Source organism: Mustela nivalis, assembly GCF_964662115.1.
Source record: "Mustela nivalis genome assembly, chromosome: 6".
Lineage (NCBI taxonomy): Eukaryota > Metazoa > Chordata > Mammalia > Carnivora > Mustelidae > Mustela > Mustela nivalis.
This window is the reverse complement of record NC_139025.1, coordinates 93,738,173-93,764,717: the sequence shown is the minus strand read 5'-3', so window position 1 is coordinate 93,764,717 and position 26,545 is coordinate 93,738,173. Positions and strand designations below refer to the sequence as shown.

The 26,545-nt window shown below is 36.3% G+C and overlaps 3 protein-coding genes across 4 annotated transcripts in view; 2 read left to right on the top strand and 1 right to left on the bottom strand.

The window, feature by feature from the left end:
* The window catches only part of LOC309867699 (olfactory receptor 4F3/4F16/4F29), a gene marked incomplete at both ends in the record, with an annotated part of 348,174 nt that overhangs the window by 198,774 nt on the left and 122,855 nt on the right, over positions 1 to 26,545 (bottom strand). The window lies entirely within an intron of this gene.
* On the top strand, positions 3,311 to 4,249 carry LOC309867737 (olfactory receptor 4F15-like; the record flags this gene model as incomplete). The annotated part of the gene is made up of 1 exon (XM_082736808.1): positions 3,311 to 4,249. One exon carries the CDS (start codon positions 3,311 to 3,313, stop codon positions 4,247 to 4,249), a length of 939 nt encoding a protein of 312 aa, XP_082592934.1.
* On the top strand, positions 11,428 to 15,468 carry LOC309867745 (olfactory receptor 4F6-like; the record flags this gene model as incomplete). The annotated part of the gene is made up of 2 exons (XM_082736815.1): positions 11,428 to 11,500; positions 14,497 to 15,468. The coding sequence occupies exon 2, from the start codon at positions 14,530 to 14,532 to the stop codon at positions 15,466 to 15,468; it is 939 nt and encodes a 312-aa protein (XP_082592941.1). The 5' UTR covers positions 11,428 to 11,500; positions 14,497 to 14,529.

Genomic DNA, 26,545 nt, shown 5'->3' with positions numbered 1-26,545 from the left:
TATATATATATATATAGTGTTCTATGCTGTATATATAGCATAGAACATTATAGCACCTAATATACTAAGCAAATACTAATGGATATGAGAAGTTAATAGGAGGAGTTAATGAGGAGTTAAATAGACAACAATGGAAATATCATAGAGGAATTCAACACCCACTTTCACAATGGACAAATCACTCGATAAAATCAGTTAGGATACTCCAGATATGAATAATACTTTGGACCAAATAGACCTCAACAGACATATACAGAACATTCGTCAGAGCAACAGAACACAAATTCTCAAGTACACATGAACATTCTCCAGGATAGATCATATGTTAGGCCACAGAACAACTCTCAACAAATTTTAAAAGATAAAAATCATACCAAATATCGTTTTGACAATAATTATCTGGACTAGAAATCAATTAGCATGAGAAAAACTAAGGAAATTGTTAAAATGTAGAATTTAAACAATATAATCCTAACTAGTTTCTATACAAAGCTTAGGAGTACTTTTTCTACCTCTATAAAAAAAAAATGCCATTGGAATCTTAATCGACATTACATCAAATTTATAGTTGCCTTTTGATAGTATGAACATTTAAATAATACTAATTCTTCTAATCCATGAATATAGAATACCTTTCCATTTATTTATTTTCCTTTTTATTTTCACCATCAATGTCTTAATAGTTTACTTTGGAAAAACTTGTTCCCAAGTATTATATCATATTTGATGTTATTATAAATGGGATTGATTTTATTAATTCTTTTCAGAAAATATGTTGTTAGTGTATAGAAATAATACTGATTTTTCTATATTTTGTATTCTGTAACTAAACTGAATTTATTCATTTTTCTGGTTTTTTGGATGAGTCCTTAGGATTTGAGGAATGGGCAGTTGCCCAAATTTGGCCTATGGGTCATAATTTTCCAACTCCTAATCTAGAATAACATTTTTAAGCTTTTTTTATTTTGTTCACAGCTCATCATGGTCCTGTATTACTTATGTCCAGTTAGAATCCAAAATGATTAAAGAAAAAATAGTTACATGAGGATATTTACTTATTCATTCATTCAATACATTTTTAGTGCTGCATAATAAATTTTGGAATAAGTAACAGATAAACATCTTGAATAAGAAAGAATCATGAATGCTTATGAGTACTCCCCCCTTGGATAAAGCCTTTTGCTTGTTCAAAAAAAAATATTGAACATATGGCTCAACTCTCCCACTCTGTAAATGACAGCATCTCCAATAATTGTTGAAGATTTCTCACTCTTCCCAACTAGTAAAGCTAAGTAGGATCACATTTCAACATTTCCTGTTCTAAATGGTTCTTATTTTCCATCCATCCAGCATATTATCTTGCCTAATATATAGGAGATATTCTAACACCTACCTTCTTTTTTTAACACTCATCACCAAGTAACTCTTCTGATTTTTTTTTTTTTTTTTTTTTTACTCTTGGGGAAATTAATATGCCTCACAGATCTGATTCCCAGGAGAAATCAATAAAAGGCTAGTTATTAGAGATCTGAGAAACATCAATGGGTCAGTAACATCTACTACTACTAATTATCTGTATTCTCACTGGGAAGAAACATATATTTTTATCTTGGAGATGATTATACTACAAAGCACAAATCAAAACTACTGAGTTCCTACAAATGTGGCTACACACCTTAGAACAGAACAGGTAGGTAAAAAAATGCTCCCAATATTGAGCAATACTACAACAGTAAACTCTCTCTTCTTTTACTCCCTTTCCACTTTCTCTTTCTTTTCCATTTGTACACATTCTGTCACTAGCTATTCCAATCTCTTTAACACCATTCTTACTATTGTAATAACGAAATTATATTACAACCTTAAAAGGAGCTATTTCTGAAGGAATTAACATTCATGATGTCTCTTTGGTGGGCTGTTATCTCAAGGATCTTGTATCTCTCAGCACTTTCTTCACCATCTTGTGTGATACTCCACATTTCCCACTGTGAGGACCAAATATGGTAAATCTGTCTTGTTCACTCCATGCCCGCTCATGCCGCTACCAAACTACACAAATGGAAATGATACTTTCCCCTCATAAAGGGAATGTTGGGATAAGTCGTTTCCCTCAATTTGGCATATTTGATAAAACATTTGATGATGTTAGCCAATGACTAAGTCAAGAATTAGGGGGAATGGGGCACCTGGGTGGCTCAGTGGGTTAAAGCCTCTGCCTTTGGCTTGGGTCCTGATCCCAGGGTCCTGGGATCGAGCCCCACATCAGGCTCTCTGCTCAGTAGGGAGCCTGCTTCCTCCTCTCTCTCTGCCTGCCTTGCCTCTCTGCCTACTTGTGATCTGTTTGTCAAATAAATAAATAAATAAATAAAATCTTAAAAAAAGAACTAGAGGGAGAATGATAAGAATAAATATGAGTTAATAGAACTAGTGTCCATCAGTTCTGAAAAGGACCTCTATTACAGGCAAGTTAAGATGGCTAAGAGTACAGATTAAAAGGAAAATTCATGAATATAGTGCAACAGTGACAGGACACTGATACAATGAGTTTTGGACAGCTTGGAAACCTGGTGTATCATTATTACACCAAGATTACAAAATCTCTCTCAATCCTAGCAAAGCACAGAGAAGCTGTTTTTCTGAGTCTTCTGACACTCTTTTTTTGGGGTTTGGAGAGTCACTTAACTTAAAGTGTATCATAATTCTCCCAGTGATTTGTTGCAAACACAAGTATTGTAAACTACAGTTTCAGAGGACAAAGCCTTTTCATTTTCTGTAAGCATTTCTCTCAGATTCAATAGTATTTCACTCATTGTCTGCTGACTATTCTATGAGTGATTAATGTCTGAGATTTCACAAAAATGAAGTTAAGAATAATCAGAGAATATATTCTGCTAGAATATGCATATACAGATGTGATTAAATTTGAATATTCAAATTATGGTTGACTATTCATGACACAAAATGTGTTTTCTTGAATATAAATAGAAAAGACTAAAGAAGCACAATGAGAAAGTTAAAGAGGCTCTCTATCAGGAAGTGTTACTCTTTGCTCTTAATTCCTCCATGTTTCAAGTGATGTTTCCTTCTGTCTCTAATATAACTTCTGATTATCTCATTTGTCCTATTATTTATCTTCCTTTCACCAGCCCTCTCTGAATGTTTCCCAGCTTCACATTTGGCATTTGCAACATAGTTCCCACAAAATCATCGATGGGCAAGCAACATATCAATGTTCAGTTCCCATATTTCTCAATTCTTCCTTATTTTCTACCTTCAGAATACTCCATTGTTTTCTCTACTGATTGAGCCAATGGGTATAACAAATGACTCTGTGGTATCTGAATTTGTATTGATTGGACTTTCAAATTCATGGGAGATGCATCGTTTTCTTTTTTGGTTCTTCGCTATGTTCTACATGGGGATTATCCTGGGAAACCTCTTCATTGTATTCACAGTAACTATTGACTCTCATTTACACACCCCTATGTACTTCCTATTGGCCAACCTCTCTCTACTTGATCTAGGTCTGTCTTCTACCACGGTCCCCAAAATGATCTCTGATCTTTTCACTGACTGTAACATCATTTCTTTTCCAAAATGTATGATACAGATATTTTTTATTCATGTCATGGGTGGAGTTGAGATGGTGCTGCTCATAGCCATGGCATATGACCGGTACACTGCAATCTGTAAGCCTCTCCACTACCTGACAATCATGAGTCCAAAAACATGTGTTTCCTTTGTAGTGGCTGCCTGGATAGTGGGGATAATCCATGCTGTATCTCAGTTTGTTTTTGTCATTAACTTGCCCTTCTGTGGCCCTAACAAAGTAGATAGTTTTTACTGTGATTTTCCTCGGGTCATGAAACTTGCTTGTGTAGACACTTACAAGCTAGAGTTTGTAATCATTGCTAACAGTGGGTTTATATCCATGGCTACCTTCTTCTCTTTAATTATATCCTATATCTTCATTTTGGTAACTGTCTGGAAACGTTCTTCAGGGGACTTGTCCAAAGCATTTGTCACACTGTCAGCTCACATCACTGTAGTGATTTTGTTTTTTATGCCATGTATGTTTCTCTACGTGTGGCCTTTCCCTACAACATCGCTGGATAAGTACTTGTTCATTGTTGACTTTGCTATCACCCCCGTCTTGAATCCCACCATCTATACATTAAGAAACAAAGACATGAGAGTGGCCATGAGAAGACTGGGCAAATGGATTGTGGGTCCTAGTGGGATCTCATAATGAATGCAGCAGATCCACATACAATATGCTTCAGGATCACCAAGAATACTGCAGTTCACATGACTGCCATCATTACTATGTAAGAACTACTATTTGGAGAAATAGTTCAACAAAGGTCTACCTATAGAAATTGACTGAATCAGAGCTGACTTTATTTTATTTACCACAGAAAATAAACGGACTTCACCTACTTCCATCATGAAGAGTTATGAGAATAGAAAACTGAGCTGATTTGTAGGAATAAACTTAACATTGAAATACCATTTTCTGGATGACATTTTCTGGGAACTAATAATTGTGTTTATTCTCAATTATAAATGAATACCTCAAATGATAAATATATCTCATTGTAAACTTATGGACTTAATATATAAAATGTGACTTTGAGTCAATCAAAATCAATAAATTCTATTTTTTAATTCCTAATTCAATTTTAGTTTAACTTAGAAAAGAACAAAATTAACTATGTGTTAATTATATTTAGCCCCCAAACACAAACTTGACTTTGTCAGTTTAAGATGCTATTTTAGTTTTGTGTTTAGATTTGAGTGATTAGGGGTGCCTGGGTGGCTCAGTGGGTTAAAGTTTCTGCCTTCGGCTCAGGTCATGATCCCAGGGTCTTGGGATTGAGCCCCACATCGGGCTCTCTGCTCGGCAGGGAGCCTGCTTTCCCCTCTCTCTCTCTGCCTGCCTCTCTGCCTAGTTGTGATCTCTGTCAAATAAATAAATAAAATCTTTAAAAAAATTATATTTGAGTGATTATAAGTAGAAAGAGAATTTTCCTTAACACTGTCAATACTTTAGATAAATACAAACCAGAGCTTTTTGCACTTTTGTCTACCTTTGTATTATTCTATATTTCTAGTAATTCCAATATTGAATCACCTGGTTTATTTTTTTTTAAAAGTATAAATATAATAGCTATTTAAAAGGAGAATAGTCATCCTGGGATGTGCAATTAAAGGTCCTGGATTTCTTGAATATGGTTTCGTGGTCAAATAAAACATTCCCCAAGAGTTTATATATCTACGTTTGATAGTCTTAGATAAATGTCAAGCCAAAAATGGTAAGGCATATTCGATTTAAATTGTTTCTACATTTGTAATAAATTCTTTATTAAAGCTAACGTTTAACATTTTCATTTATTTGTTTCTACTGCTCTCTAAATAAAATATGCTCAATTAACAAAACTAATATCTATGTATTTGTCCAGTGTGTTTCCAGGAACTTTTCCAGTAACATTTCTGCTACCTCCATGTAAATTAACCATTAATACCTCTTTTAACATCAGGCACCTGGGTGGCTTAGTCGGTTAAGCATCTGCCTTCAGCTCAGGTCATGATCCCAGGGTCCTGGGATCTAGCCCTGCATCTGGCTCCCACTCAGCTGGAAGTCTGCTTCTCCTTCTCCCTTTGCCTGCTGCTCCTCTTGCCCCTGCTCATGCATGTGCTCAGGCTCGCTCTCTCTCTCTGTCAAATAAATAAAATCTTAAAAATAAATTACTTCTTTTAACACTTTGGTATTCATCTGGATGGGAAGTTCTTCTTCACTTGATCATTGCTAACCACTCCTATCTTTCAAATATTTCACTGGATTCTCACTGGGTTTTTCCTCCTACTCTTTGGTAAATTCCTTCCCAGTAGCGGTTCACTGGGGTTCTCTCAATCAGCTCCATCACCAAACTCAACGTTCCTAATAATTGTATTTTTGTCCTTTTCTCACTCCATATTCTATCCCTTAGGGACAAACATTCCCTTGGCTTTAATTACCATATCATCTAAGGGCTTTTATTCTTAAGCCAATGTAGTATTTTTTGAGTTCCTACTTCATAAATTTGTCTACTGACTTGATGATTCAAGGGCATCTCCCATTCAGCAGATCTGAAACTAAACTCATCTCATCCTTGAACCTGTTAGTCTTTCAGGTCTCTAGTCACAATAAGTAGTGCTAATATTTACCCAGTTCTTCAATGTAAAATCTAGGAGTAATAATGGACTCCTCCCTTCCTGAATCCCTAATATTCATTAAATCTGCAAATGCCATTAATTCCAACTTCTAAACAGCTCTTAAGTATGCCCCCTGTTCTCTTCTAAATATCAAATATTGTATAAGACTTCACATGTCATTTTTCAAATAGAATATTAAGTCACCTATGTGACTTCCAACTTCAATTCTTGTTTGCCTTCATTCTCATTATCTACATTCAGAATGAGAGTTTGTTTTGTTGTTGGTGGTGGTTTGTTGTTGTTGTTGTTGTTGTTGTTGTTGTTTTGAGAGACAGAGCATGGGTGCACACACATATGCACAGGGAAGAATAGCAGAGGGAGAGAGAGAGAGAGAGAGAGAAAATCTCAAGCAAGCTCCATGCTCAGCTTGGAGCCCAACATGGGTCTTGATCTCATGACCCTGAGATCATAACCTGAGCTGAAATTAAGAGTCCAACACTTAACCAAATGAGCTACCCAGACATCTCAGATTTTTTTTAAATATAAATATAAGCATGTGATCCTTCTATTTAAGACCCCCTCACATACTTGCCACTACTCTTAAATTAAAATACAAACTCTTTTTCAAGATTAATCAGGCAACACAAGACCTGGCCCTCATCAACCCCTCCAGCCTCAGAGGACAACATGCTCTTGCCCTACAACTCCAGAGGCAATTTGGTTTTCTTTTGCTTGCCTGAAAAAATTATTATTTCTTATCTTAAGGTTTGCACTGGCCAACTATTCTTTCTGAAACATTTGTCTTTTATGCTTTATTCATTCTTTAAATTTTGTGTTTTATCAAGAAATGCTTTCCAGAACCTGAGTCCAAGAGAGCTCCTTACATTGTATATTATTACAGCATTCCCTAGTATCATTTCTGTAACACTAGACATACTCATAATTTCTTATTTGTTGTATGTCTTCCTCATTACATTTTAAACTCCATGTGAGGAAAGTCTGTGTCAATCATGTTTACTGCTATCACATCTGTATAATAGTACAGAAAATCTTTGATGAATATTTATCATTAAATAAATGAATAAAATCAACAAAGTGTTTAAAAAGAGCAGTGTTGAATAATTTGTTGATTAATACCTGGGCTTTCTTTTTAACTTTTATTTTATATATATTTTTTAAGATTTATTTATTTTAGAGAGAGAGTGAGAGTGAGCAGAGAGCAGAGGGGCAGAAGGAGAGGAAGAGCTTCCTCGAGCACACTTCCTGCTGAGCATGGAGCCCAACATGGAGCCAGAGATTCCATCTCAGGACCCATGAGATAATGACCTTATCCAAAATCAAGAGTCAGCCACTTAACTGACTGAGCCACCCAGGCACCCCTCTTTACTTTCATTTTAGATAGAGAGCTACATCAAGCTGCAACAATTAACACAGAGGTTCTGGTACCCTGCACTCACATTTCCTCATGGGAAAACCTGTAAAAGTATAGTTCAATACTACAACCAGAATACTGATGTTACCACAGTCAAGATGCAGAATATTTCTATCAGCACAAGGTTCCCTTCTGCTTTCCTTTTATACCCACATACACTTCATCCTGCCCCTCCTTCCCTGACCCCTGGGAAGTGCTAACCTGTTCCCTATTTTTATCATCTTGTCATTTCAAAAATATTACATATATGGAATCAAAGAGTAACTTTTGGGGATTGGCTTTTTTCTCAGCATAATTCCCTTGAGATTCTTTTCACTTGTTGAAGGACAACTGGGTTGTTTCTAGTTTGAGGTTATAATGAGTAAAGTAGCTATAAACATTAGAGTGCAGGCTTTTACATTTTCATTTCTCTGGAACAAATACCCAGGAGTAAAACTGCTGGATCATATACTCAGTTTCGGTTTTTGGGTTTTTTTTTTCTTAATAAACTGCCAAACTGTTTCCCAGAATGGCTGTAGCATTTTACCCTCTTACCAGCTATGCAAGACAGACCCAATTTCACTGTATCTTCACCAGCATGTGCTGTGTCACTATTTTTTTTTTTAATTTAGCTATTCTGATAGGTGTGACAAGATCACTCATTGTGGTTTTACTTTTCATTTCACTTACAACTAATGATGTTGAACATCTTTTCATGTGTTTATTTGTCATCTGTACATCCTCTTCAGGGAAAAAAGGTCTCTTCACATCTTTGTTATGTAATGAGACTCTGAGTCTTATTTAAATCTTCTGTTTTAACTCACTTTTTGTGATACCGCTCTTGCAGGGGGAAGGGGACACAGTCTCACCATTACCAGTGAAGGTAGAAGTCCAGGGGTACACTTGTTACAGGTAGGTGGAAGTGGGAGTTCCAGGGCCCAACACAGTCCTCACTGACCCTGCAAAGGGGGTGGCCTCAACTCCCATGTGGCAATAGTGGAAGTCTCAACTCTCTTTTAGAACCTCCTCAGATACAACCCAGCAGGGAGAAGGGAAGTGCCTCAGTACTGCTGAGGGGGATGTAAGTCCAGGCTCTCACACATTCTCTAATAAACATGGAGTATTTGGGGGCCTTCTTACAAGCAGGCAGAAATGAAAGTCCCAGACTCCTGCCCAGCCTTCTCTGACACCAGCCTGGTAAAGAGAACACAGAGAGTGCCATGTTACAGCCCTGTGAGGGTATCAGTCTAGATGACCACTAGGTCTTTGCTGATGTAGGTAAACGTAGGGCCACAGCTTGTTCTGTGCTATTTGGCTGAAGTAGAACAGTTATTGTCTAAAACTTTTCTACCTTACTATGTTTCCCTTTTCCTGGGTCCTGGCTTGGTGAGAACAGGCTTTTATTGGGACTTTTAAAAACTCTGCCCACCAGCATTTCCCAGTTACCTCCTTCTTTAGCTCCAAGTGTGTATGTGGTAGGGAGGAAGTAGACTTGCATTAGAGAATGAAAACAACTGCTTTCCAGCTGCTCACTGTAGTCCATGGACCCTTGTTCATTAGGCCTTTAGGCCTTTCACTGGTGGTCTATTATTGACACATCTTCTCCTGGGAGATGTGGGACTGTGTCTGCTTGCTCTTACCATCAGCCTCTGTGCTGTCAGCAAGCAGCACCTGCACATGGTACTCTAGCATGTAACCTTCTGCACATGAAGTGCTCCAGCTCCTCCAGCTCCTGGGAGGAAGAGGCTGATAGTGCAGAGGTGTTCCCCATCCCTCCAGCTCAGTGACCTGGGTTGAGATCAGGTTCCTGCCCTGGCTGCCTTTAGCCCCAGTCCAGCAGTGTGGGAAGGGGGATAGAAAAGGGAAGGGGAGAGCAGGTCCCAGAGAGCCACCTCCTGCCCCAAATTCCCTCCCCACTGCCCTATTAGCTTCCTTTTATATTTGCTTAGTCATAGAATTAAAGTACCTAATCCCCTTTTCTTTGCCTTTTCTCAATTCATTTTCTGTATGTCTTTGTCAATTCTCTGCAGTGAAATCTACTGATAAGTTTCTTTTTGCTGGCTTCAGCCAGTTTAAATCTTGAGCCAGTTTTAGTTGGGACAGACTGTAAATCAGTGGACTTAATCCTTTCTAATACTTTAAGGTCTCATCAATTCTGCATTAACAGACCCTGATCCTCTGTTAGCTCAGCAGCCTTCTTTGTTGCCAAGCAAACCCAGGATCCGTGCCCCAGGGGATCACTCACAAATCACAGTGTGCCCAATGCTTGGCTGGAGAATTTCCTAGGGCTTTATTTCTGCCTAGATTCTCCCTCATTCATCTTAATATACTATTCTGCCTGGTATCCAGTTGGCCATTTAGAATACAGGCACATCAGGACAGAAGTACATTGACATGATAGAATGATTTATGGGGCTGTGGAGTATTCCCTGCCTTGCAATAGCCAGTGAGGCAGGGAGCTAACAAGAAACTTTCCTCCAATCTTGGAGTAGCTGTGCTTCTTCCAAGCAATTAAATTATCTTACTTCATCATATATATACCAACTCATGTCACTGACCATGCATTTCTATTTATTTTTAAATATTTCTGCCTGCATTATTCTCCAGCTTGCATCCTTACTTACATATTTTGAAATGTCAATGTTTTTCAAAAATTAATTTGACACTAACCATGATTCTGAAGCTATTCTAAAGAATTATGATTTTCCATTGGTTCTCAAAAAGAGAACATAAAATACAACTCTAAGCAAACACAGCTCAAAGATAGACACTTGACACTTTTGGACCCCATGAGAGCCTAAAGATCAGATTCTTTTTATCTACATATCAAATATAGATAAAGCCTTACTTCTTTACAGAAACAGTTGTTTCAGTTGTTTTCAGTTGTTTCAGTACCTTGTCATAGGTCTTAAGAATGAGCATCTCCCTAAAGGTAAATATGATCTTCTTACAAACACTCAAAATAACCTGTATTTTTCCTCTTTTGTGTTTGTATCTGTTTTCCACTGATCTCTTCAGAAATTAATCCAATAATGTACAAATTTTAGTTCTATCTAGTCAACTCAGGAAAAATAAAGGTTAAATGCATTCAAGAAGACTTTCATCTTCTAAACTCCACAAAGTTTGGGACTGCAGGTAAACCTACAAAGGTAAACATTTGCTATAACTGATAATAGGAAAGTGATCTATTTATTACCCTCCTGTCAGTTGTAAGAATTATCTTTACATATTGGGGGTTTTACATGTACATCTTCAAGTCTGGTCCTAGAAGTGGTGGTATGTCTGTCCACTCAGGATATGTTTTCACACCCCCAGCCCCTCATCTCAGTGCATCTAAGCATTTCATCCCAAAGATCAGGGAATTTTTTAAAAGTTTTTATTTATTTATTTGAGAGCAAGAGAGTGAGAGACAGTAGGAGAGGGGAGAAGGACAGAGGGAGAAACAGAGTTCCTGTGGAGCTGGGAGCCTGACGCAGGACTCGATTCCGGGACTCCAGGATCATGACATGAGTTAAAGGCAGTCACTCAACCAACTAAGCCACCCAAGCATCCCGATACATAGGGATATTTTTACACAAACCAACATACTGCCTCAAATCTTCCCTCTTCCCCTCTGTTGCATTACCAGGCAATTTCTTTTTCATTATTTCTCTCAGGGAGAAACCAATGCGACTCAAAGATTTTGTCCCCCAGGAGAAACTAATAATGGGCTTGGCATTGGCCTTCTCTGAGACAACAGTAGGTCATTCTCCTGTGCATCTAATTAGCTTATTTCCTATTTTGAAGAATCCTATATAGCTTTGTCTTTGAGGGAAGATTATGTACAGAAAATAAGACTGAGTTCTCTGAATTTCTGTTCTTCCAAAAATGTAAATCCTGTGGCTGAACAGGCAGGTAGGAAAGTTTTTTTAATTATAAAACTGCACCTGTCATGGTTGTGTCCCTCTCTCACTCTCCCTTAACTCCGCTTCAGTATCTGTTCCTCTGTAAAATATTAGTGTCAGAAGTTTTCTTGTTTTGAAAATATTTTTGTCCTGTTATTCTATGTCATCACTCATTTATTTTCAAATTTCAATCATTGCATTGTCTTATCAAATCAATTCTACACACACAAACACAGAGACAGACACATGCACACCATTTGATAAGTTCAATTTGTGAAGGTTTTTCAAGATTCAGGTGTATCTGATTTTTGTGCTCTCCAAATTATTTTAAACTTTTCTTTTCATTGTGTAAAACAGACATCTGGCTTCAGCTATTCATGCCTTTTTGAGAATCAAATTCTGTTTTAAACAAAAGGAAGGAAGTCTCAATCCCCCACCTCCAGGATTCTGGTGTGATTCCCTCTCCTTCAGTATTACTTTCCTCCATATTTGAAGGAATCAGCCAATGCCTAGACTGAGAGGCTATTCTCAGAGTCAGAAAGCTTCTGGCCCCATGCCAGGGGATGGTACAGGTACAGAGGAGCTGATAGCTCTAAGTTCTGAGATGGAACTGTTTAAGGATTGACCAGGCTGTGTGATGAAACAGGAAAGAGGGTTAAGAAGAGCAATTTCCTATGTCAAGGAAAAAAAAAAAAAAGTCTTTCAGGAAGGGAAGGCCAATTTTATTTTATTTTATTTTATTTTTTAAAGATTTTGTTTATTTATCTAACAGAGAGAGACACAGCGAGAGAGGGAACCACAAGCAGGGGAGCAGCAGATGAAGAGGGAGAAATAGGTTCCTTGCTGAGTAGGGAGCCCAATGTGGGGCTCCATCCCAGGACACTAGGATCATGACCAGAGCTGAAGGCAGACACTTAACAACCAAGCCACCCAGGTGCCCCAGAAGGCCAATTTTATTTTAAATAAATAAAAACTCAGGCTTGAATAGGGCACTTCCAAATAGGTTAAAGTGATCCTTTCAAATATAAATAATTCTAGATTTTTCATGACTCTATTTAAGCAGGTATAGAACATTACTGAGGAAGACCCCTGGACTGGACATTAGGCTGACTTCTGACTCTGGCTCTGTGAATATATCATTGGGAATGCACTGTCTAGCCATTTGAATGAAGTAACTGAACAAGATTCTCTTGAATTTCTTTCCCACTTCTATACAAATCTATAATTCTGATTGTCTTATTTGTTTAATATGTTTCTATATTTTCTATTTAAAGATGGGTCTCCCCAGGCCCTCAGTGACTGAAAAATATTGTATCTCCAGCAGGAATGATACCAAACTAGATGGAGTCTTGGCTTCTGAACTCCTGAGAGCCTCACAAAGTCACCAGGGTTTTCTATAAAGGCAGAGAAACAAGTGCATGGTCTTTTTCTCCCTCAGATCATGTGAATTTCCCCATCAATGATAATTCCAGATGTTTGTAGTAAAAAGGGCAGAAATCTCTTCACTCAGTTAAACACTCAGTTTTTATGTACATAGAACAGGATTATACCAGGAAATACAAGCTTAGCAGAAGATATTATTAAATCAAATTCTCTATGTATTTGTGAGGGCTACTGATTTGTTTCTTCTATGAATAATTTAGTACCTATTTCTAGGAAATTCATTCATCACTTATTTCCTAGGCTTTTTCTATGTGCCAGCCACTGTTTAAGGCAGGTGATGCAGTGTTGAACAAAGCAGAAAGGGTCCTATATCAAAAACTTTAATATTTATTTATGAAAAGCTATAAATATTAGAATGAAGGTAAGTAAAATAGTGCCTGGAGGCTGAACGGATGCTTTTGATCAGTTACTTCCTAATTTTTTTAGAGGTGATTCACTTGTCAGTTCACTGAGGCATCATGTTCAACCACTCTATTCTACCAAACCTCATTGCTGCACCCATGATTCATATGCTTAAAATCTTAATTTGTCTTTATCTTGGTGGTTATTTTCCCTATAGTTGACTATTACTTTCCATCCTTCCAGTCAAAATATACCTAAAACAGTGAATGGAAACCCAAGTAAATTTCATACCCAAGTGTTTGTAATTTAAACTATGGCAGGTACCTAAGCAAAGATGTGCCATATTCTACCAATGCCTTTTTTTGATCATCATTTTATCCTCCCTATTTGGTGTCTAGGAATTTATTTCTTCCCCTCACCCTCCTTTTATTTTCTTACACACTTTCCCATTGGTCTTCATTCTTCCCATTTATTTATGTGCTTTTTCCTGCCTATCCTTTACATGCTACTGACTCTGACTCCACGACTTTGAATATACTCAGTTCCATAGTTTGCATTGTGATCGTCCATATTATGATAATTAAAGTTCACAAATAGATTATATGTTATAAATGGAAGTTTAGAAACTTTAGGATAAAAGGTTAATGTAATGTTGGATTTTCCTGTTACAAAAATAATCACTCAAACTCCAGTACAAACACCATTTCAGCATACAAACCCAAAAGTAACACATAAAAAACAGACTTCAAAAATGTATTAACTGTTATTATGTTAACTGTTATTATTCTATACTCATTTGTAATTTTTGTTTAATTTTATTATTCTTGATTATATTTTCAAATGTCTATTTTTTTGTTAAATTTTTTTTTGTATGCTTATGTATACTCTTCTTATTTCCTAGGCATCAATACATATTATTTTTAATTTTTATTATTTTCTTTTACCTAAATTCCTTGAGTTTAATTTGTACATCAATTTCTAACTTCTTAAGTTGCCTGATTACTCCATGTACTTGACTAAATAAGAGCAATTTAATGCAATAGACAGCCTCTGAGTGCAGCTTTAGTCATACTACCAACCCATACTCTGGGTTCCCATTATTTCTAAGTAATTTACTATCAATTAAATAAAAGATCTGTCAATAATAAATTTAAATTATCAACATTTAACACATTGTGTGAGGCACTCCTCAAAGTTAATTCCTTCTCTCATTTCTTTCAGGTCACTTCAGAGTCTTCCCTTCCCTGTGATTCAATGGACAAAGTAAATGGCTCTGTGGTAACTGAGTTTTTGTTACTGGGACTTGCACAATCCTTGGGAATGCAGGTTTTCCTTTTCCTTTTCTTCTCTTTGTTCTATGTGGGGATTATCTTGGGAAACCTCTTCATTGTGTTAACAGTGATTTTGGATTCTCACTTACATTCCCCCATGTATATCCTGCTGGCCAACCTATCACTCATTGACCTGGGCCTTTCATCCACCACAGTTCCTAGGATGATCTCTGATCTTTTCAGTGATTGCAAAATCATTTCCTTCCACAACTGCATGATACAAATGTTCTTTATTCATGTCATGGGAGGAGTTGAGATGGTACTGCTCATAGCCATGGCATATGACAGGTACACAGCAATTTGCAAGCCTCTCCACTATCTAACTACTATGAATCCCAAAATGTGCATGCTTTTGATAATGGCTGCTTGGATCATTGGGGTGATTCATGCTGTGTCTCAGTTTGTTTTTGTCATAAATTTACCTTTCTGTGGCCCTAATAATGTGGGGAGCTTTTATTGTGATTTTCCTAGAGTTATTAAACTTGCATGCATGGACACTTACAGACTAGAATTTGTGGTCACTGCCAACAGTGGCTTCATATCTATGGGCACCTTCTTTTTCTTAATTATATCATACATCTTTATTCTGATAACTGTCAGACAACATTCTTCAAAAGATTTATCCAAAGCATTCATCACTCTGTCAGCTCACATCACTGTAGTGGTTTTATTTTTCACTCCATGCATGTTTCTGTATGTGTGGCCTTTCCCTACCAAATCATTGGATACATTTTTTGCCATTGTGGACTTCGTCATCACTCCTGTATTAAATCCTGCCATCTATACTTTAAGGAACAGAGATATGAAGGTGGCAATGAGAAGACTGAGCCAACAAGTTGTAAGTTCTAGGGAGATGCCATAACAGACTTCATTGGTAAGACCACAAGATGGATGTCATGGACTTTCAGGACCCTTGTGATCACCATGAACACTATGGATTATGTATAATTTCATTACTGCCTTTAAAAAAACTGAGAACTCTCCATAAAAAGAGGTATTAGAACTTCACTTTCAAGTAGAGCTGCAGTAATTTCTGTTAAGTATGAAAAATAAAGTGTTATATATTCCTACCTATCTATAAAATTAAGTTGCAATTTCATCAATGACCATACTCAATTTTCATGTAACTGTTTTATATTTCCATATAAATACATATATGCATATATGGTTAAGTTTTATTTATCAGTATCTTCATACTGATTATAAGCATCACTAGGAATCAATTAATATTTCTTGTGGAAATTATGTGCATCCAATGGATAAAATAGGAGTATTCATAATATTCCATTGTATATATGTACCATATTTTCTTTATCTGTTCATCTTTTACAATGTTACTCTAGAAATAGACTCTACTATTTTGCATTAGCAGAATATGTCTATGTTCCATTTTTTTAAACAGTGAATTTCCATTATCCTTGCAGTCTTCCTCAATGCATTTTTTTGAATCACCCTAAAAGAGTATCTACAAGTATTTCAAGGATCTTACTACCTAAAGAAAGGTCCCAACTCAGATCTCACTTTATTTAAGGTATCTGTACTTAAGTTAGAGTGCTTAGGATAAACAGATGATTGACATCTTTACTTTTACTTTACTTTCCCAGGTAAAACATGGGAAGTCTGACAGGTCAAACAGCACAATTGATAAATCACTTGGATGTATCCCTAAGACTGATTTAAGAAATATTAATTGTGATGACCCAGCTCAATTGTATCTGCTGCATTGTAAGTAAAGCTGCTCAATAAAATGGTAAATAAAATAAATGAGACTTTTTTACTATTGTTTAAGGTATTTTTTTTCCTACATTTTATCTAAAAGTGGTAATAAATGCTATAAGCCATCTTCTTTGTATAATATCTAAAGCATTATTATTTATTGTTTCCTTAATCCATCTGGATTTTAACATTCACAACATTATCTTTGGTTTCACTATGGTTCGTTTAAAGTCACCTTTAACAGAGAGGGGCATCTGGGTGACTCAACTGGTTAAGCTTCTGCCTTTGGCTCAGATCATGATCCCAGTGCCCTGGAATCTCACTTCAGAGCCCCATGTCAGGTTCCCTGCTCAGCAGGGAGCCTCCTTCTCCTCACATCCCACTCCCTGCTCCTGCTCTCTCTCTCTCTCTCTTCATATATATAAATTAAATTTTTAAAAAGTCACTTTTACAGAGAAAGACAAATACCATATGATTTCACCGATAGGTGGAATCTCAAACATAAAACAAACAGACTCTTAAATACAGAAAAAAACTGATGGTTGCCACATGGCAGACGGGAGGGGGGATGGGAGAAATAGATAAAGGGGATTCAGAGGTACAAACATCCAGTTATAATGTAAATAAACCACAGAAATGAAAAGTACAGCATATGGAATAAAGTCAATAATATTGTAATAATGTTGTATGATGACAGATGATGAATACACTTACTGTGCTGAGCACTGAGTAATGTACAGAATTGTTAAATCAATGTGTTATACACTTGAAAGTAACATCACTGTAAGTCAATTATCTTTCAATATGAAGAGAATAAAGGGAAACATAGATATAAGGAAATAAAGCTTAATTTGCGCAGAAAAAAAATCACCTTTAGATTCATAGAAGTACTAGAAACACCTAAGGAAGCCAAGAAATTGTGACAAAAGCCCTGACTCACAAAGATTCTGTGTATATCCTTGCAGGAAAACCTGTGAAACCATATGACTTAAACCTCAGGCTGGCTATTTCCATATGATAATTGATGTTCTCTGCCTAACTTATTTCACTCAGCATTATCTCCTCCAGGAGATAGTGAAGAAAAGTGTAATTTCCAAGGATGATGTAAGAGATTTCCAGGAAATCTCTGCCATATGATTTCCTAAAGAGGACCAATCAGACACACTTTATTCTCTTGGAAATGTTTTACTTCAAGACAAAGTACGGAAAAGGAAAGTCTGTATTCTTCCTTGCTCTTAAAATTGTTGCAGTCTCTTCCAGCTATGAAGGAAGTAGGTGGAATGATGAAAGTGAAGTATATTAATAGAACTAACCACATTGTAGCATTTTATTGACAACGAGATGCTTCTATTAGTAAGAACCCATTTGGCAGAATTCAATTGTGTGTGCATCTTTAAGAAAAATGGAATGATCCTGTGAGGTCAGTTCAAATACTTAGAAAGTTAGGATGAATATTAACAGGAATTGCACTCATTTGTGTTATAAAACAGGAAAGAAGAGATTAGCCTAGAAAATTCAGAAGGACTCAACACTTAGAACACTTGTATAACTACACTTTCTATTTAAGGATCCTTTTCCCCATATATCCAGATGCAGTGTTCTCTTTCCCACCAATTTCCCTCCTTCCTGCAATTCCAATATAATCTAGTTTTGGATATTTCTTTCATAACATGGTGCAGAACACACTCCTAGAGTTGTGGAATTTCATCTTTGAAGGCTTTTGGTCCAATGAGCTCATTTGTAAACAGGAAAACTAAGGCTTGGAGATTCTGAATCACATGCCAAAATCCTATGGTAACTTTGTACTAAAATCCCTAAGTCTCCTGACTTCAATCTCAGTGAAATTTATGAGGACTTTAAGTATTTTTCTTTAAAGAGGGGTAAAAGATATTTAGGACAAACATAACACCCTCAGTGTTGAATTTTAAGTTTAATCTAGTACTAAGGGAAAGATTTTCTCGTTCATTTGTAGCTGGCTCTTCATGAATGTTATAGCCAGTGTCGAAGCCTCTGGAGAACTTCTTCAGTAAACTTAATATTTAACTTAGAATCAATAGAATTCTTCTCAAACTCCTTGAGCCATTTTTGAAGAATCAGATATGAGCTTTGAAAGGATTACATAGGTAGCAGGTCCCCTGTAACTGAGAATCCACCATCATTACTCACTCCTCCCTAGCATACACTCAGGAAATGAGGTGTCTTAACTCAGTGAGCAAGAAATTCCTCCTGCTGAGGAGCAGCATTTCTGAATTCTTACTTGTTATCATGGCATAAAGTCTTTTCGTTGCAAAAGAGAAACCGTTGGGCAGCTATCACATTTGGTATATTTCTTATGGAGATATGAGTATCAAGTCTGTCCTCTCAGTGAAATGAAATGGTTGCAGCAAGTGCCATTCTAAGTTGCATACTTTAATTCTTAAGAACCATCCTAACCAATCAGTCACATCAGAAATGATCTCACAACGGGAATCCCATCCTCTCTGTTGTCAATGATTACTGTGATTGTATTTATTACTGTGCTAAGCAGAAGGGAACAGAGGGCTTAAATCTTGTTTTACTATTAGACTTCTCTTTATCCTTGAAAATGAAATTAGAATTGCTATATTCTTAAAGTATCTTGAAAACAGTAATATGGAGCACTAGTGAATAGGGCTAAGGAAAGGGTTTGAGATAATGAAGTAAAGTGTAATTTCCAAGGATGATGTAATAACCATGATTAGGGAAATGTTGAAAACAAATAACACTACTCCTCCAGAAATTTTGTAAGAATAACACACTGTGCTTTCATATCTCCCTTGGATGCATGAATTTCCACAATTACTCAGAATTTGTTAGAAACATATTAAACAACTGCATATAATTCTTCAACAGTTCTGTGCTGTATTCATAATAAAACACCAATCCCTTAGCAGGCATTCCAGAATCCCTTTTCAATTTTATCTCCAATTAAACCCCTTTACATTTTCTCTCATGTAGATTTTTTGCATTTTCCTCTCTTCTCATTTCACCTTTAAATCACTTTTCTTTTTCCTGCTATTTTATTTATTTTCCTTCAATTTTTCATCTTTAATTTTATTTTGGATTAACATTTTTTCTTCTAAGCATTTCAATATCACAAATGGTAAGTATGAATTCCATCCTCTATAAGGCTTATAATCTTTATCTTCTTTTCTAGAATCTTCATTTATTTAACTTCCCCTAGACTGGATCTCTACATCTCACGTTTCTATCCAAGCTTCTAAGAGACTATGAAAATTATTTTGGAATTCTGTCCCTCACTCATGACCCACAGAGTATTAGACTAGTGGGCATTTTGATAATTTTTTTAAAATTTATTTATTTTTTTAATTTTTTAATTTTTTATTTTTTATAAACATATAATATATTCTTATCCCCAGGGGTACAGGTCTGTGAATCACCAGGTTTACACACTTCACAGTACTCACCAAAGCACATACCCTCCCCAATGTCCATAACCCCACCCTCCTTCTCCCAACCCCCTCCCCCCAGCAACCCTCAGTTTGTTTTGTGAGATTAAGAGTCACTTATGGTTTGTCTCCCTCCCAATCCCATCTTGATAATTTTTAATCCAGTGCCTTAATTCTAAAGATGGGAAAACAGAAGGATACAGGGAACTGAAATTTAATCATCTTGTTATGATTAGTATTTCTAGAATAAAAGTAAAATTCTTTAATTCTTTAAAAAAGTAAAATTCATAGGGAGCCAGGGTTTTTCTATGAATCAGAATATAATAAATATTCCCACTAATAATTATCTAAATCTACTGTACACTCACTAAATACAAAAAACTATGCAAAACACTTCACTTTTACCACTTCTTTAAAATTCATAAGCATAAGAATTTAATATAATTAGCATCCACCTTTGTAAAAGTAAGTGTTAAATAGGATGAGTCCAACGTCCACAGACTACATTCAAAACTTATATACAACAAATTGCCTCAAATAGCAAAATTGTGAAAAAAGATTTGTTTTAGTTTGATAGAGAGTTTCCCAACAACCTTAATATAAAATTATTATGATGGGTTACAAAACCACTAAGAATACTTTTTCCTCAGGGAGGAGTATGGGATAAAATAATGGGTTTAGATTGTGTGCATTTTGAATGAAACTGGACTACTTTCTTAATCCATACACAAAAATAAATTCAAAATGGATTAAAGAACTAAACGACACTTAAAATCATAAAAATACTAGAGGAGAACAGAGGCAGTAACTTTTTTGACATAGGTCATGACAAGTTCTTACTACATATGTCTCCTATGGCAAGAGAAACAAAAGCAAAAATGAACTATTAGGAGTACATCAAAATAAAGAGCTCTGCCAGCAAAGGAAACAATCAACAAAACCAAAAGTCAACCGATGGAGTGGCAGAAGATATAAGGGTTTAGTACCTAAAATATATAAAGAACTTATAAAACTAAACACCCGAAAACAATAATCCAATTTAAAAATGGGCAGAAGACATGAACATATATTTCTCCTAGAAGACATACATACGACCAGCAAACACATGAAGAGAAGTTCATCACCACTTGCATCAGGGAAATACAAATCAAAACTACAAGGAGATATTATGTCACATCTGTCAGAATGGCTAAAATCAAGGATAGAAGAAACAGCTGGGGTTGGCAAGGATATGGAGAAAAAGCAACACAACACAGGTGCACTATTAGTGGGAATGCCAACTGGTACAGTCACTCTTGAAAATAGTACAGGAGGTTCCTCAAATAGTTAAAAATAGAACTACCCTATGATTCAACAATCACATTTCTGGCTATTTACCAAAGGAAGACAAAAACACTAATTCAAGGGATACATGCATCCCTGTTTGTGGCAGTATTATCTACAGCAGCCAAGATATGGAAGCAGCCCAAGTGTCCATCCACTGAGGGATGGATAAAGAAGAATTGGTATATAGATACATACAATGGATTATTACTTAGGCATAAAAATGAATGAAATCTTGCCATTTGCAATGACAGGGTCCATGGAGCTAGACAGTATTATGCTAAGTAAAGTCAGTCAGTCAGAGAAAGACAAACACCAAATGAATTCACTCATATGTGGAATTTAAGAAACAAAACAAATGAGCAAAGGGAAAAGGAGAGAGAGAAACCTTGAAAATGATTCTTATCTATAGAGAACAAACTGATAATTACCAGAGGTGAGGTGGGTAGGGGGATGGGTTACATAGATGAGGGGGATTAAGGAGTGCACTTTTGGAATGATCACTGGGCAATGTATGAAACTGCTGAATCATTGTATTGTAAACCTGAAACTAATAAAATATTTCATATAAATTAACTGGGATTAAAATAAAAACTTAACACTAAATAAATATATAAAACACATTATACAACCACACACAAAAAACAAAATATTAATTTGTTCAAAAAAGAAAAATGACATTCATGTACCAGAATCTGATTATTATGTGACCCATGACTGGTAAAAGGGAATGTGCTAGAAGGGATATAGGAGAATGGGACATCCTCTAAGACTGCGCAATTTTTAATTTAGTCGTGTTAATCAGTCACATGTTCAAAAACTGACATTAACTCAACAATGGCAAATTGTTTAAAAGATTCTAAACCTGAATGCAAAAGGAAATGAACCCAAATTATCTTCAATAAATGGCATAGCCAAACTAAAGGGGAAATATAAGAACTAATCCAATTAACTACTTTTTGGATGGCTCTTTTTTTTTTTTTCCAATTACTTTTTGAAGATAATGCTTTGACTACACACCATTAATTTTAAAAAATAAAATGAGGGGCACCTGGATAACTCAGTCATTAAGTGTCTGCCTTCAGCTCAGGTCATGATCCCAGGGTCCTGGGATAGAGCCCAACATGGGGCTAAACCTGCTTCTCCCTCTCCCACTCCCCCTGTTTGTGCTCCCTCTCTCATTGTGTCTCTCTCTGTCAAATAAATAAATAAAATCTTTATAAAATAATAAAAATAAAATAAACAAAATGACTGCAAAAAATTGTCTTAGCAATTATTTTTCCTTTTTATAGTGGTATGGATGTAATAATTCTGAAATAATATGGTGTGCTATGTAGGATTATGCAAATGAAAAAATACATATTTATAGTGTTAAGACCCAGAGTCTCACTGGGAGAACAAAAGGACAGAGATACAAATATGGAATAAGAGAAGGGAAAAAGAAGCCCACTGATTTGGACAGTATTGGTATGAGCAATATCCCTTTTTCTCTCTCTCTCTCTCATATACACATATATACACTCACATACACATACATTTATACACATGTAAATATATGCATATATTTGAAGCACTAATAGCTGCTAAAAACAGGAGGGAAAGTCATAACTATGTCACCTGATCACCTATAATGCTATCAAAAATGGGATCAAACCCCTGTTTGGTTACCCTCTGGATCCAGCTGCCATTTGTATGGTACAAAGGTTAGTGACAATGCTGAACTGCAATGAGTGCCAGCAATCAGCAAAATTCAGAGTATGAGAACCAAGTGTAAAAGGTTCACATTTTTCAGCAAATAAATTTAAGGGAAAAAAAGTATTGGAGGGAAATCTATATAAGAAGAGATCTGAATGACATATTAAATGAAAAATGGTTAAAACAAACTATAGTGTCTTGCGATGCATGTTTGGAAGGTAAAGCTAGAAAAAAATGCAAGGATATTTTTAGCATAAGAGAATAATGGTTTCTTTAAAGGAAAAATGTGGCTGTAATTTGGAAGAGTCACAGAGGTTTCTGATGGAACAGCTGACATAGTTCTACATCTTCACTTGGGTGATGATTACTTTATAAAATTTGATTAAGCTATAAATTTGCTTTCCACCATTTTCTGTTTGTTTCATCTTGTGATTAACAAATAAAATCAAAGTCAAACTATGGTGAATGAGCAGTAGCATAAAACCTCCCATCCATAAGCACCCTTGTCTAGAGACCTGTATTTAACTACCATTCACAGAGGCTACTTGAATCAGCATATATCTGTTTTTGTTTTGCTTTGTTTTTTTTAATACTGAAACACAATGAACAGGAGCAATTGTGCTCCTCCACCTGAGGGCATAAAGCAACTGTATCTTCAGGGAGTCAGAACAACTCAGAAAGTTTCTGTCTGCTGCATAATTCTCCCCTGTGTACTGAGTTACACAAAACACTGCCATCATAAAAGCTGCTAATTAACAGCACTAGTTATGCTTGGGTAGTGACCAACTTCAAGTCAGAGACTTGGTGTTGCCAGCCAGAAATCAGACTGTTACGGGAATTGTCTCCTAGAATCAGATTGGTTTTCTAAAGGAAGTAAGAAGAGCAGTTAATGAGTCACCTGGGGGGGTTACATCCCTTTCTGTAATTTACCATATCTTTCTCCTATTAAGATTTGTTTTTCATGGGGCACCTGGGTGGCTCAGATCATTAAGCATCTGCCATCAGCTCAGGTCATTATTTCCAGGTCCTGGGATCCAGCCCTGAGTCCAGTTCCCTGCTCAGCAGGGTGTCTGCTTCTTCCTCTTCCTCTGCCTCTCCCCCTGCTCATGCTCTTTCTCTCTCTCTAGCTCTCTGTCTCAAATGAATAAGTAAAATCTTTCCTTAAAAAAAGATTTCATTTTTTTAATCATCTATTATCTATCAATCTATCTGCCTTTTTATATTTTACCATAAAGACAAAAGAAAGCTCTTGAATAACAAGGAAAGCAAATAATAAAAAATAACAGAAAGGGGAAATTTTTATCAACAATTGCAGCATCACAATCTCCCTCAGACTTTGAATAACTTTTAGCAGTATCAACTAAGAAAATTCTAGCAGATCAGCCTCATTCTATGCATTCCCAAATTGGGTCTAAATTTGTATTCAAACAAATAAAGCAAACTGCTACAGACACTCCAAGCCATCTGAGTGAATATAGTGAATACAGAATCATGGTTTAGTGTACTAATAGCATTAAGTGTAGCCCAATTCAATATTACATTTGTTCCGTCCTTGTCCACTACTCTTAGGATCCATTCCCATACATATGTTCTAGATGTCTCTTGGAATCATATGGAAAATTTTACAGTTCTCTTGGTGTGTATTTCTTCTTGTCATGAATTCCACTTTGTCCCTGACTCACTGGAGCTTTCTGGGACGTGAGCCTCCTCATAGGACTAGGAGTAATGTGAAGAGGGGGGCCAGGCACTGAGGATTATTGGCAGTCCCCTCTAGGGCAACCAATTCAGGAGAGGTCATTATAGTTTTCAGATAAGCCCCCACAAATCTCTTCAGAAAGATAAAATAAAACATGTTCCCACCAGTAAAAGAGGATTTAGAGTCTCTGGTTTTTGAGTTTGTGTCACTGGGACTCTAGTTCCTAGGAAACTTGAGTTTTTCTTATATTGATAGTCTCCTTTATTTCTCTATGGATCATCCCAGGAAATCTCTTCATTTTCTTTTTGATAACTTCAGACTCCCATTTACATTTTCCTATGTACTTCCTCCTGGCCAACATGTGTTTCATTGATGTGGACACTTTTTTTTTTTTTTAAATTACAGTCCCTAAGATGACTGCAGGTATTTCAAATCAAAACAAAATAATTTCTTTCCAAAGTTGCATGACACAGATATGCTTCATCCACATCATGGGAGGAATGGAAATGGTCTTACTCATAGCCATGGCATTTGACAGGTACACAGTGATCTGGAAGCCTCTTCACTACCCAGATAGGAATCCTACAATATGTGTTTCATTTATAACTACTAGCTGGGTATTTGGGTTGATCTACAAATGTCTCAATTTGTTTTCATTATGAACTTGTGCTTTTGTAGTCCTAATAAAGTAAAAGCTTCTATTATGACTTTCCCAGAATCAGAAAACTTGTATGCATACTTGGAGCCAAGTTTGAATTTATTGTTGCTGTCAGCAGTAATGTCATGAGCATGAGCATCTTCTTTCTGCTAACCCTTCCTGTGCATTTTGGTCACTGTCTGGAAATGTTCTTCAAAAGACTGATCCAAAGCACTTGTCACTGGGTCAGCTCACATCACTGTGGTGGGTTCTGTCTTTCAATCCACATATATTTCTCTATGTCTGACCTTTCCCCCACATCATCAAGTGATAATGCCTATTCCCTGCTGACTTTGATATCATCTGTGGCTTGACTCCTGCCATCTATATATTACAGAACTATATATTACAGGATACAAAGGTAGCAATAAAAAGATTAAACAAGCAGGGACATGATTTCAGATTTTGCTGACTGAATCTGACTTTGGAGCTCTAAGACTATATATCATCAGTCATTTGGATACTCCACCTTAGGCTTCTGACATTGAACATGGCCAGATGTGGGCATAACACGTATCTCATGGAACACACTTATTTATAACCTCTACTACCATGGGAAATGTGAATACACCATGATATGGACTATTTTAGGAGATAGCATCACTATCCACTAAATAATATTTATGACTGAAACTGCGATCATTTTGATAGTAGAAAGGCATAATGACATCTGTTCTGCTTCCCACAGGTTTGCAAATGAACAGCAACCATGCTTTGGAGAATGTCAGGAATGATTACATCAAATATACATAGGACTAGTAATTCTATCTAGTTATTCAGGTTGTGTTCCCTCAGAAGATGATCCAAACACACAATTTGATAGCCAGTAGTTTATTTGGAAGTTTACTTTTGAAAATATCATTAAGGGAATAGAAAGTGAGACAAAGAAGTGAAGGTTGCTTATGTCGATAAATGTAACTAGGAAGCAAGCCTACAATGGCTTTCTAGGGGACTCTATAAATTCTGTGGCTTAGAATTGTTCCAACTGAAGGGAAAGGAGCTAGAATCCTTTTTCTTTTTTTAAAAAGATTTATTTATTTATTTATTTGTTTGATAGAGAGGCGGCAGGGAGTAGGGTGTGGAACAGATAGAAAGGGACAAGCAGACTTGGTGCTGAGCATGAAGTCTGATGCTGTAAGGACCTATTTTATATTTTTATTTTAGCTAGAGGTTTCCATTGAGGTTAAACAATAACTTTGTTGTTTAAGCCTTAAACTGTCCCTGCTCCCTTTCCCCCAGGGACTTAAAAACAAGTCCCGGAAACCAGCTCCAGGTGTGGAAGCCAAGGAAAACAAGGTTGTACCCACCTGGAGTCTAGCCCTGACATAAGTACAGCCATCTTGGCAAATCAAAAGCTGGCACCTTGCACTGTAAGAGTAGGTTA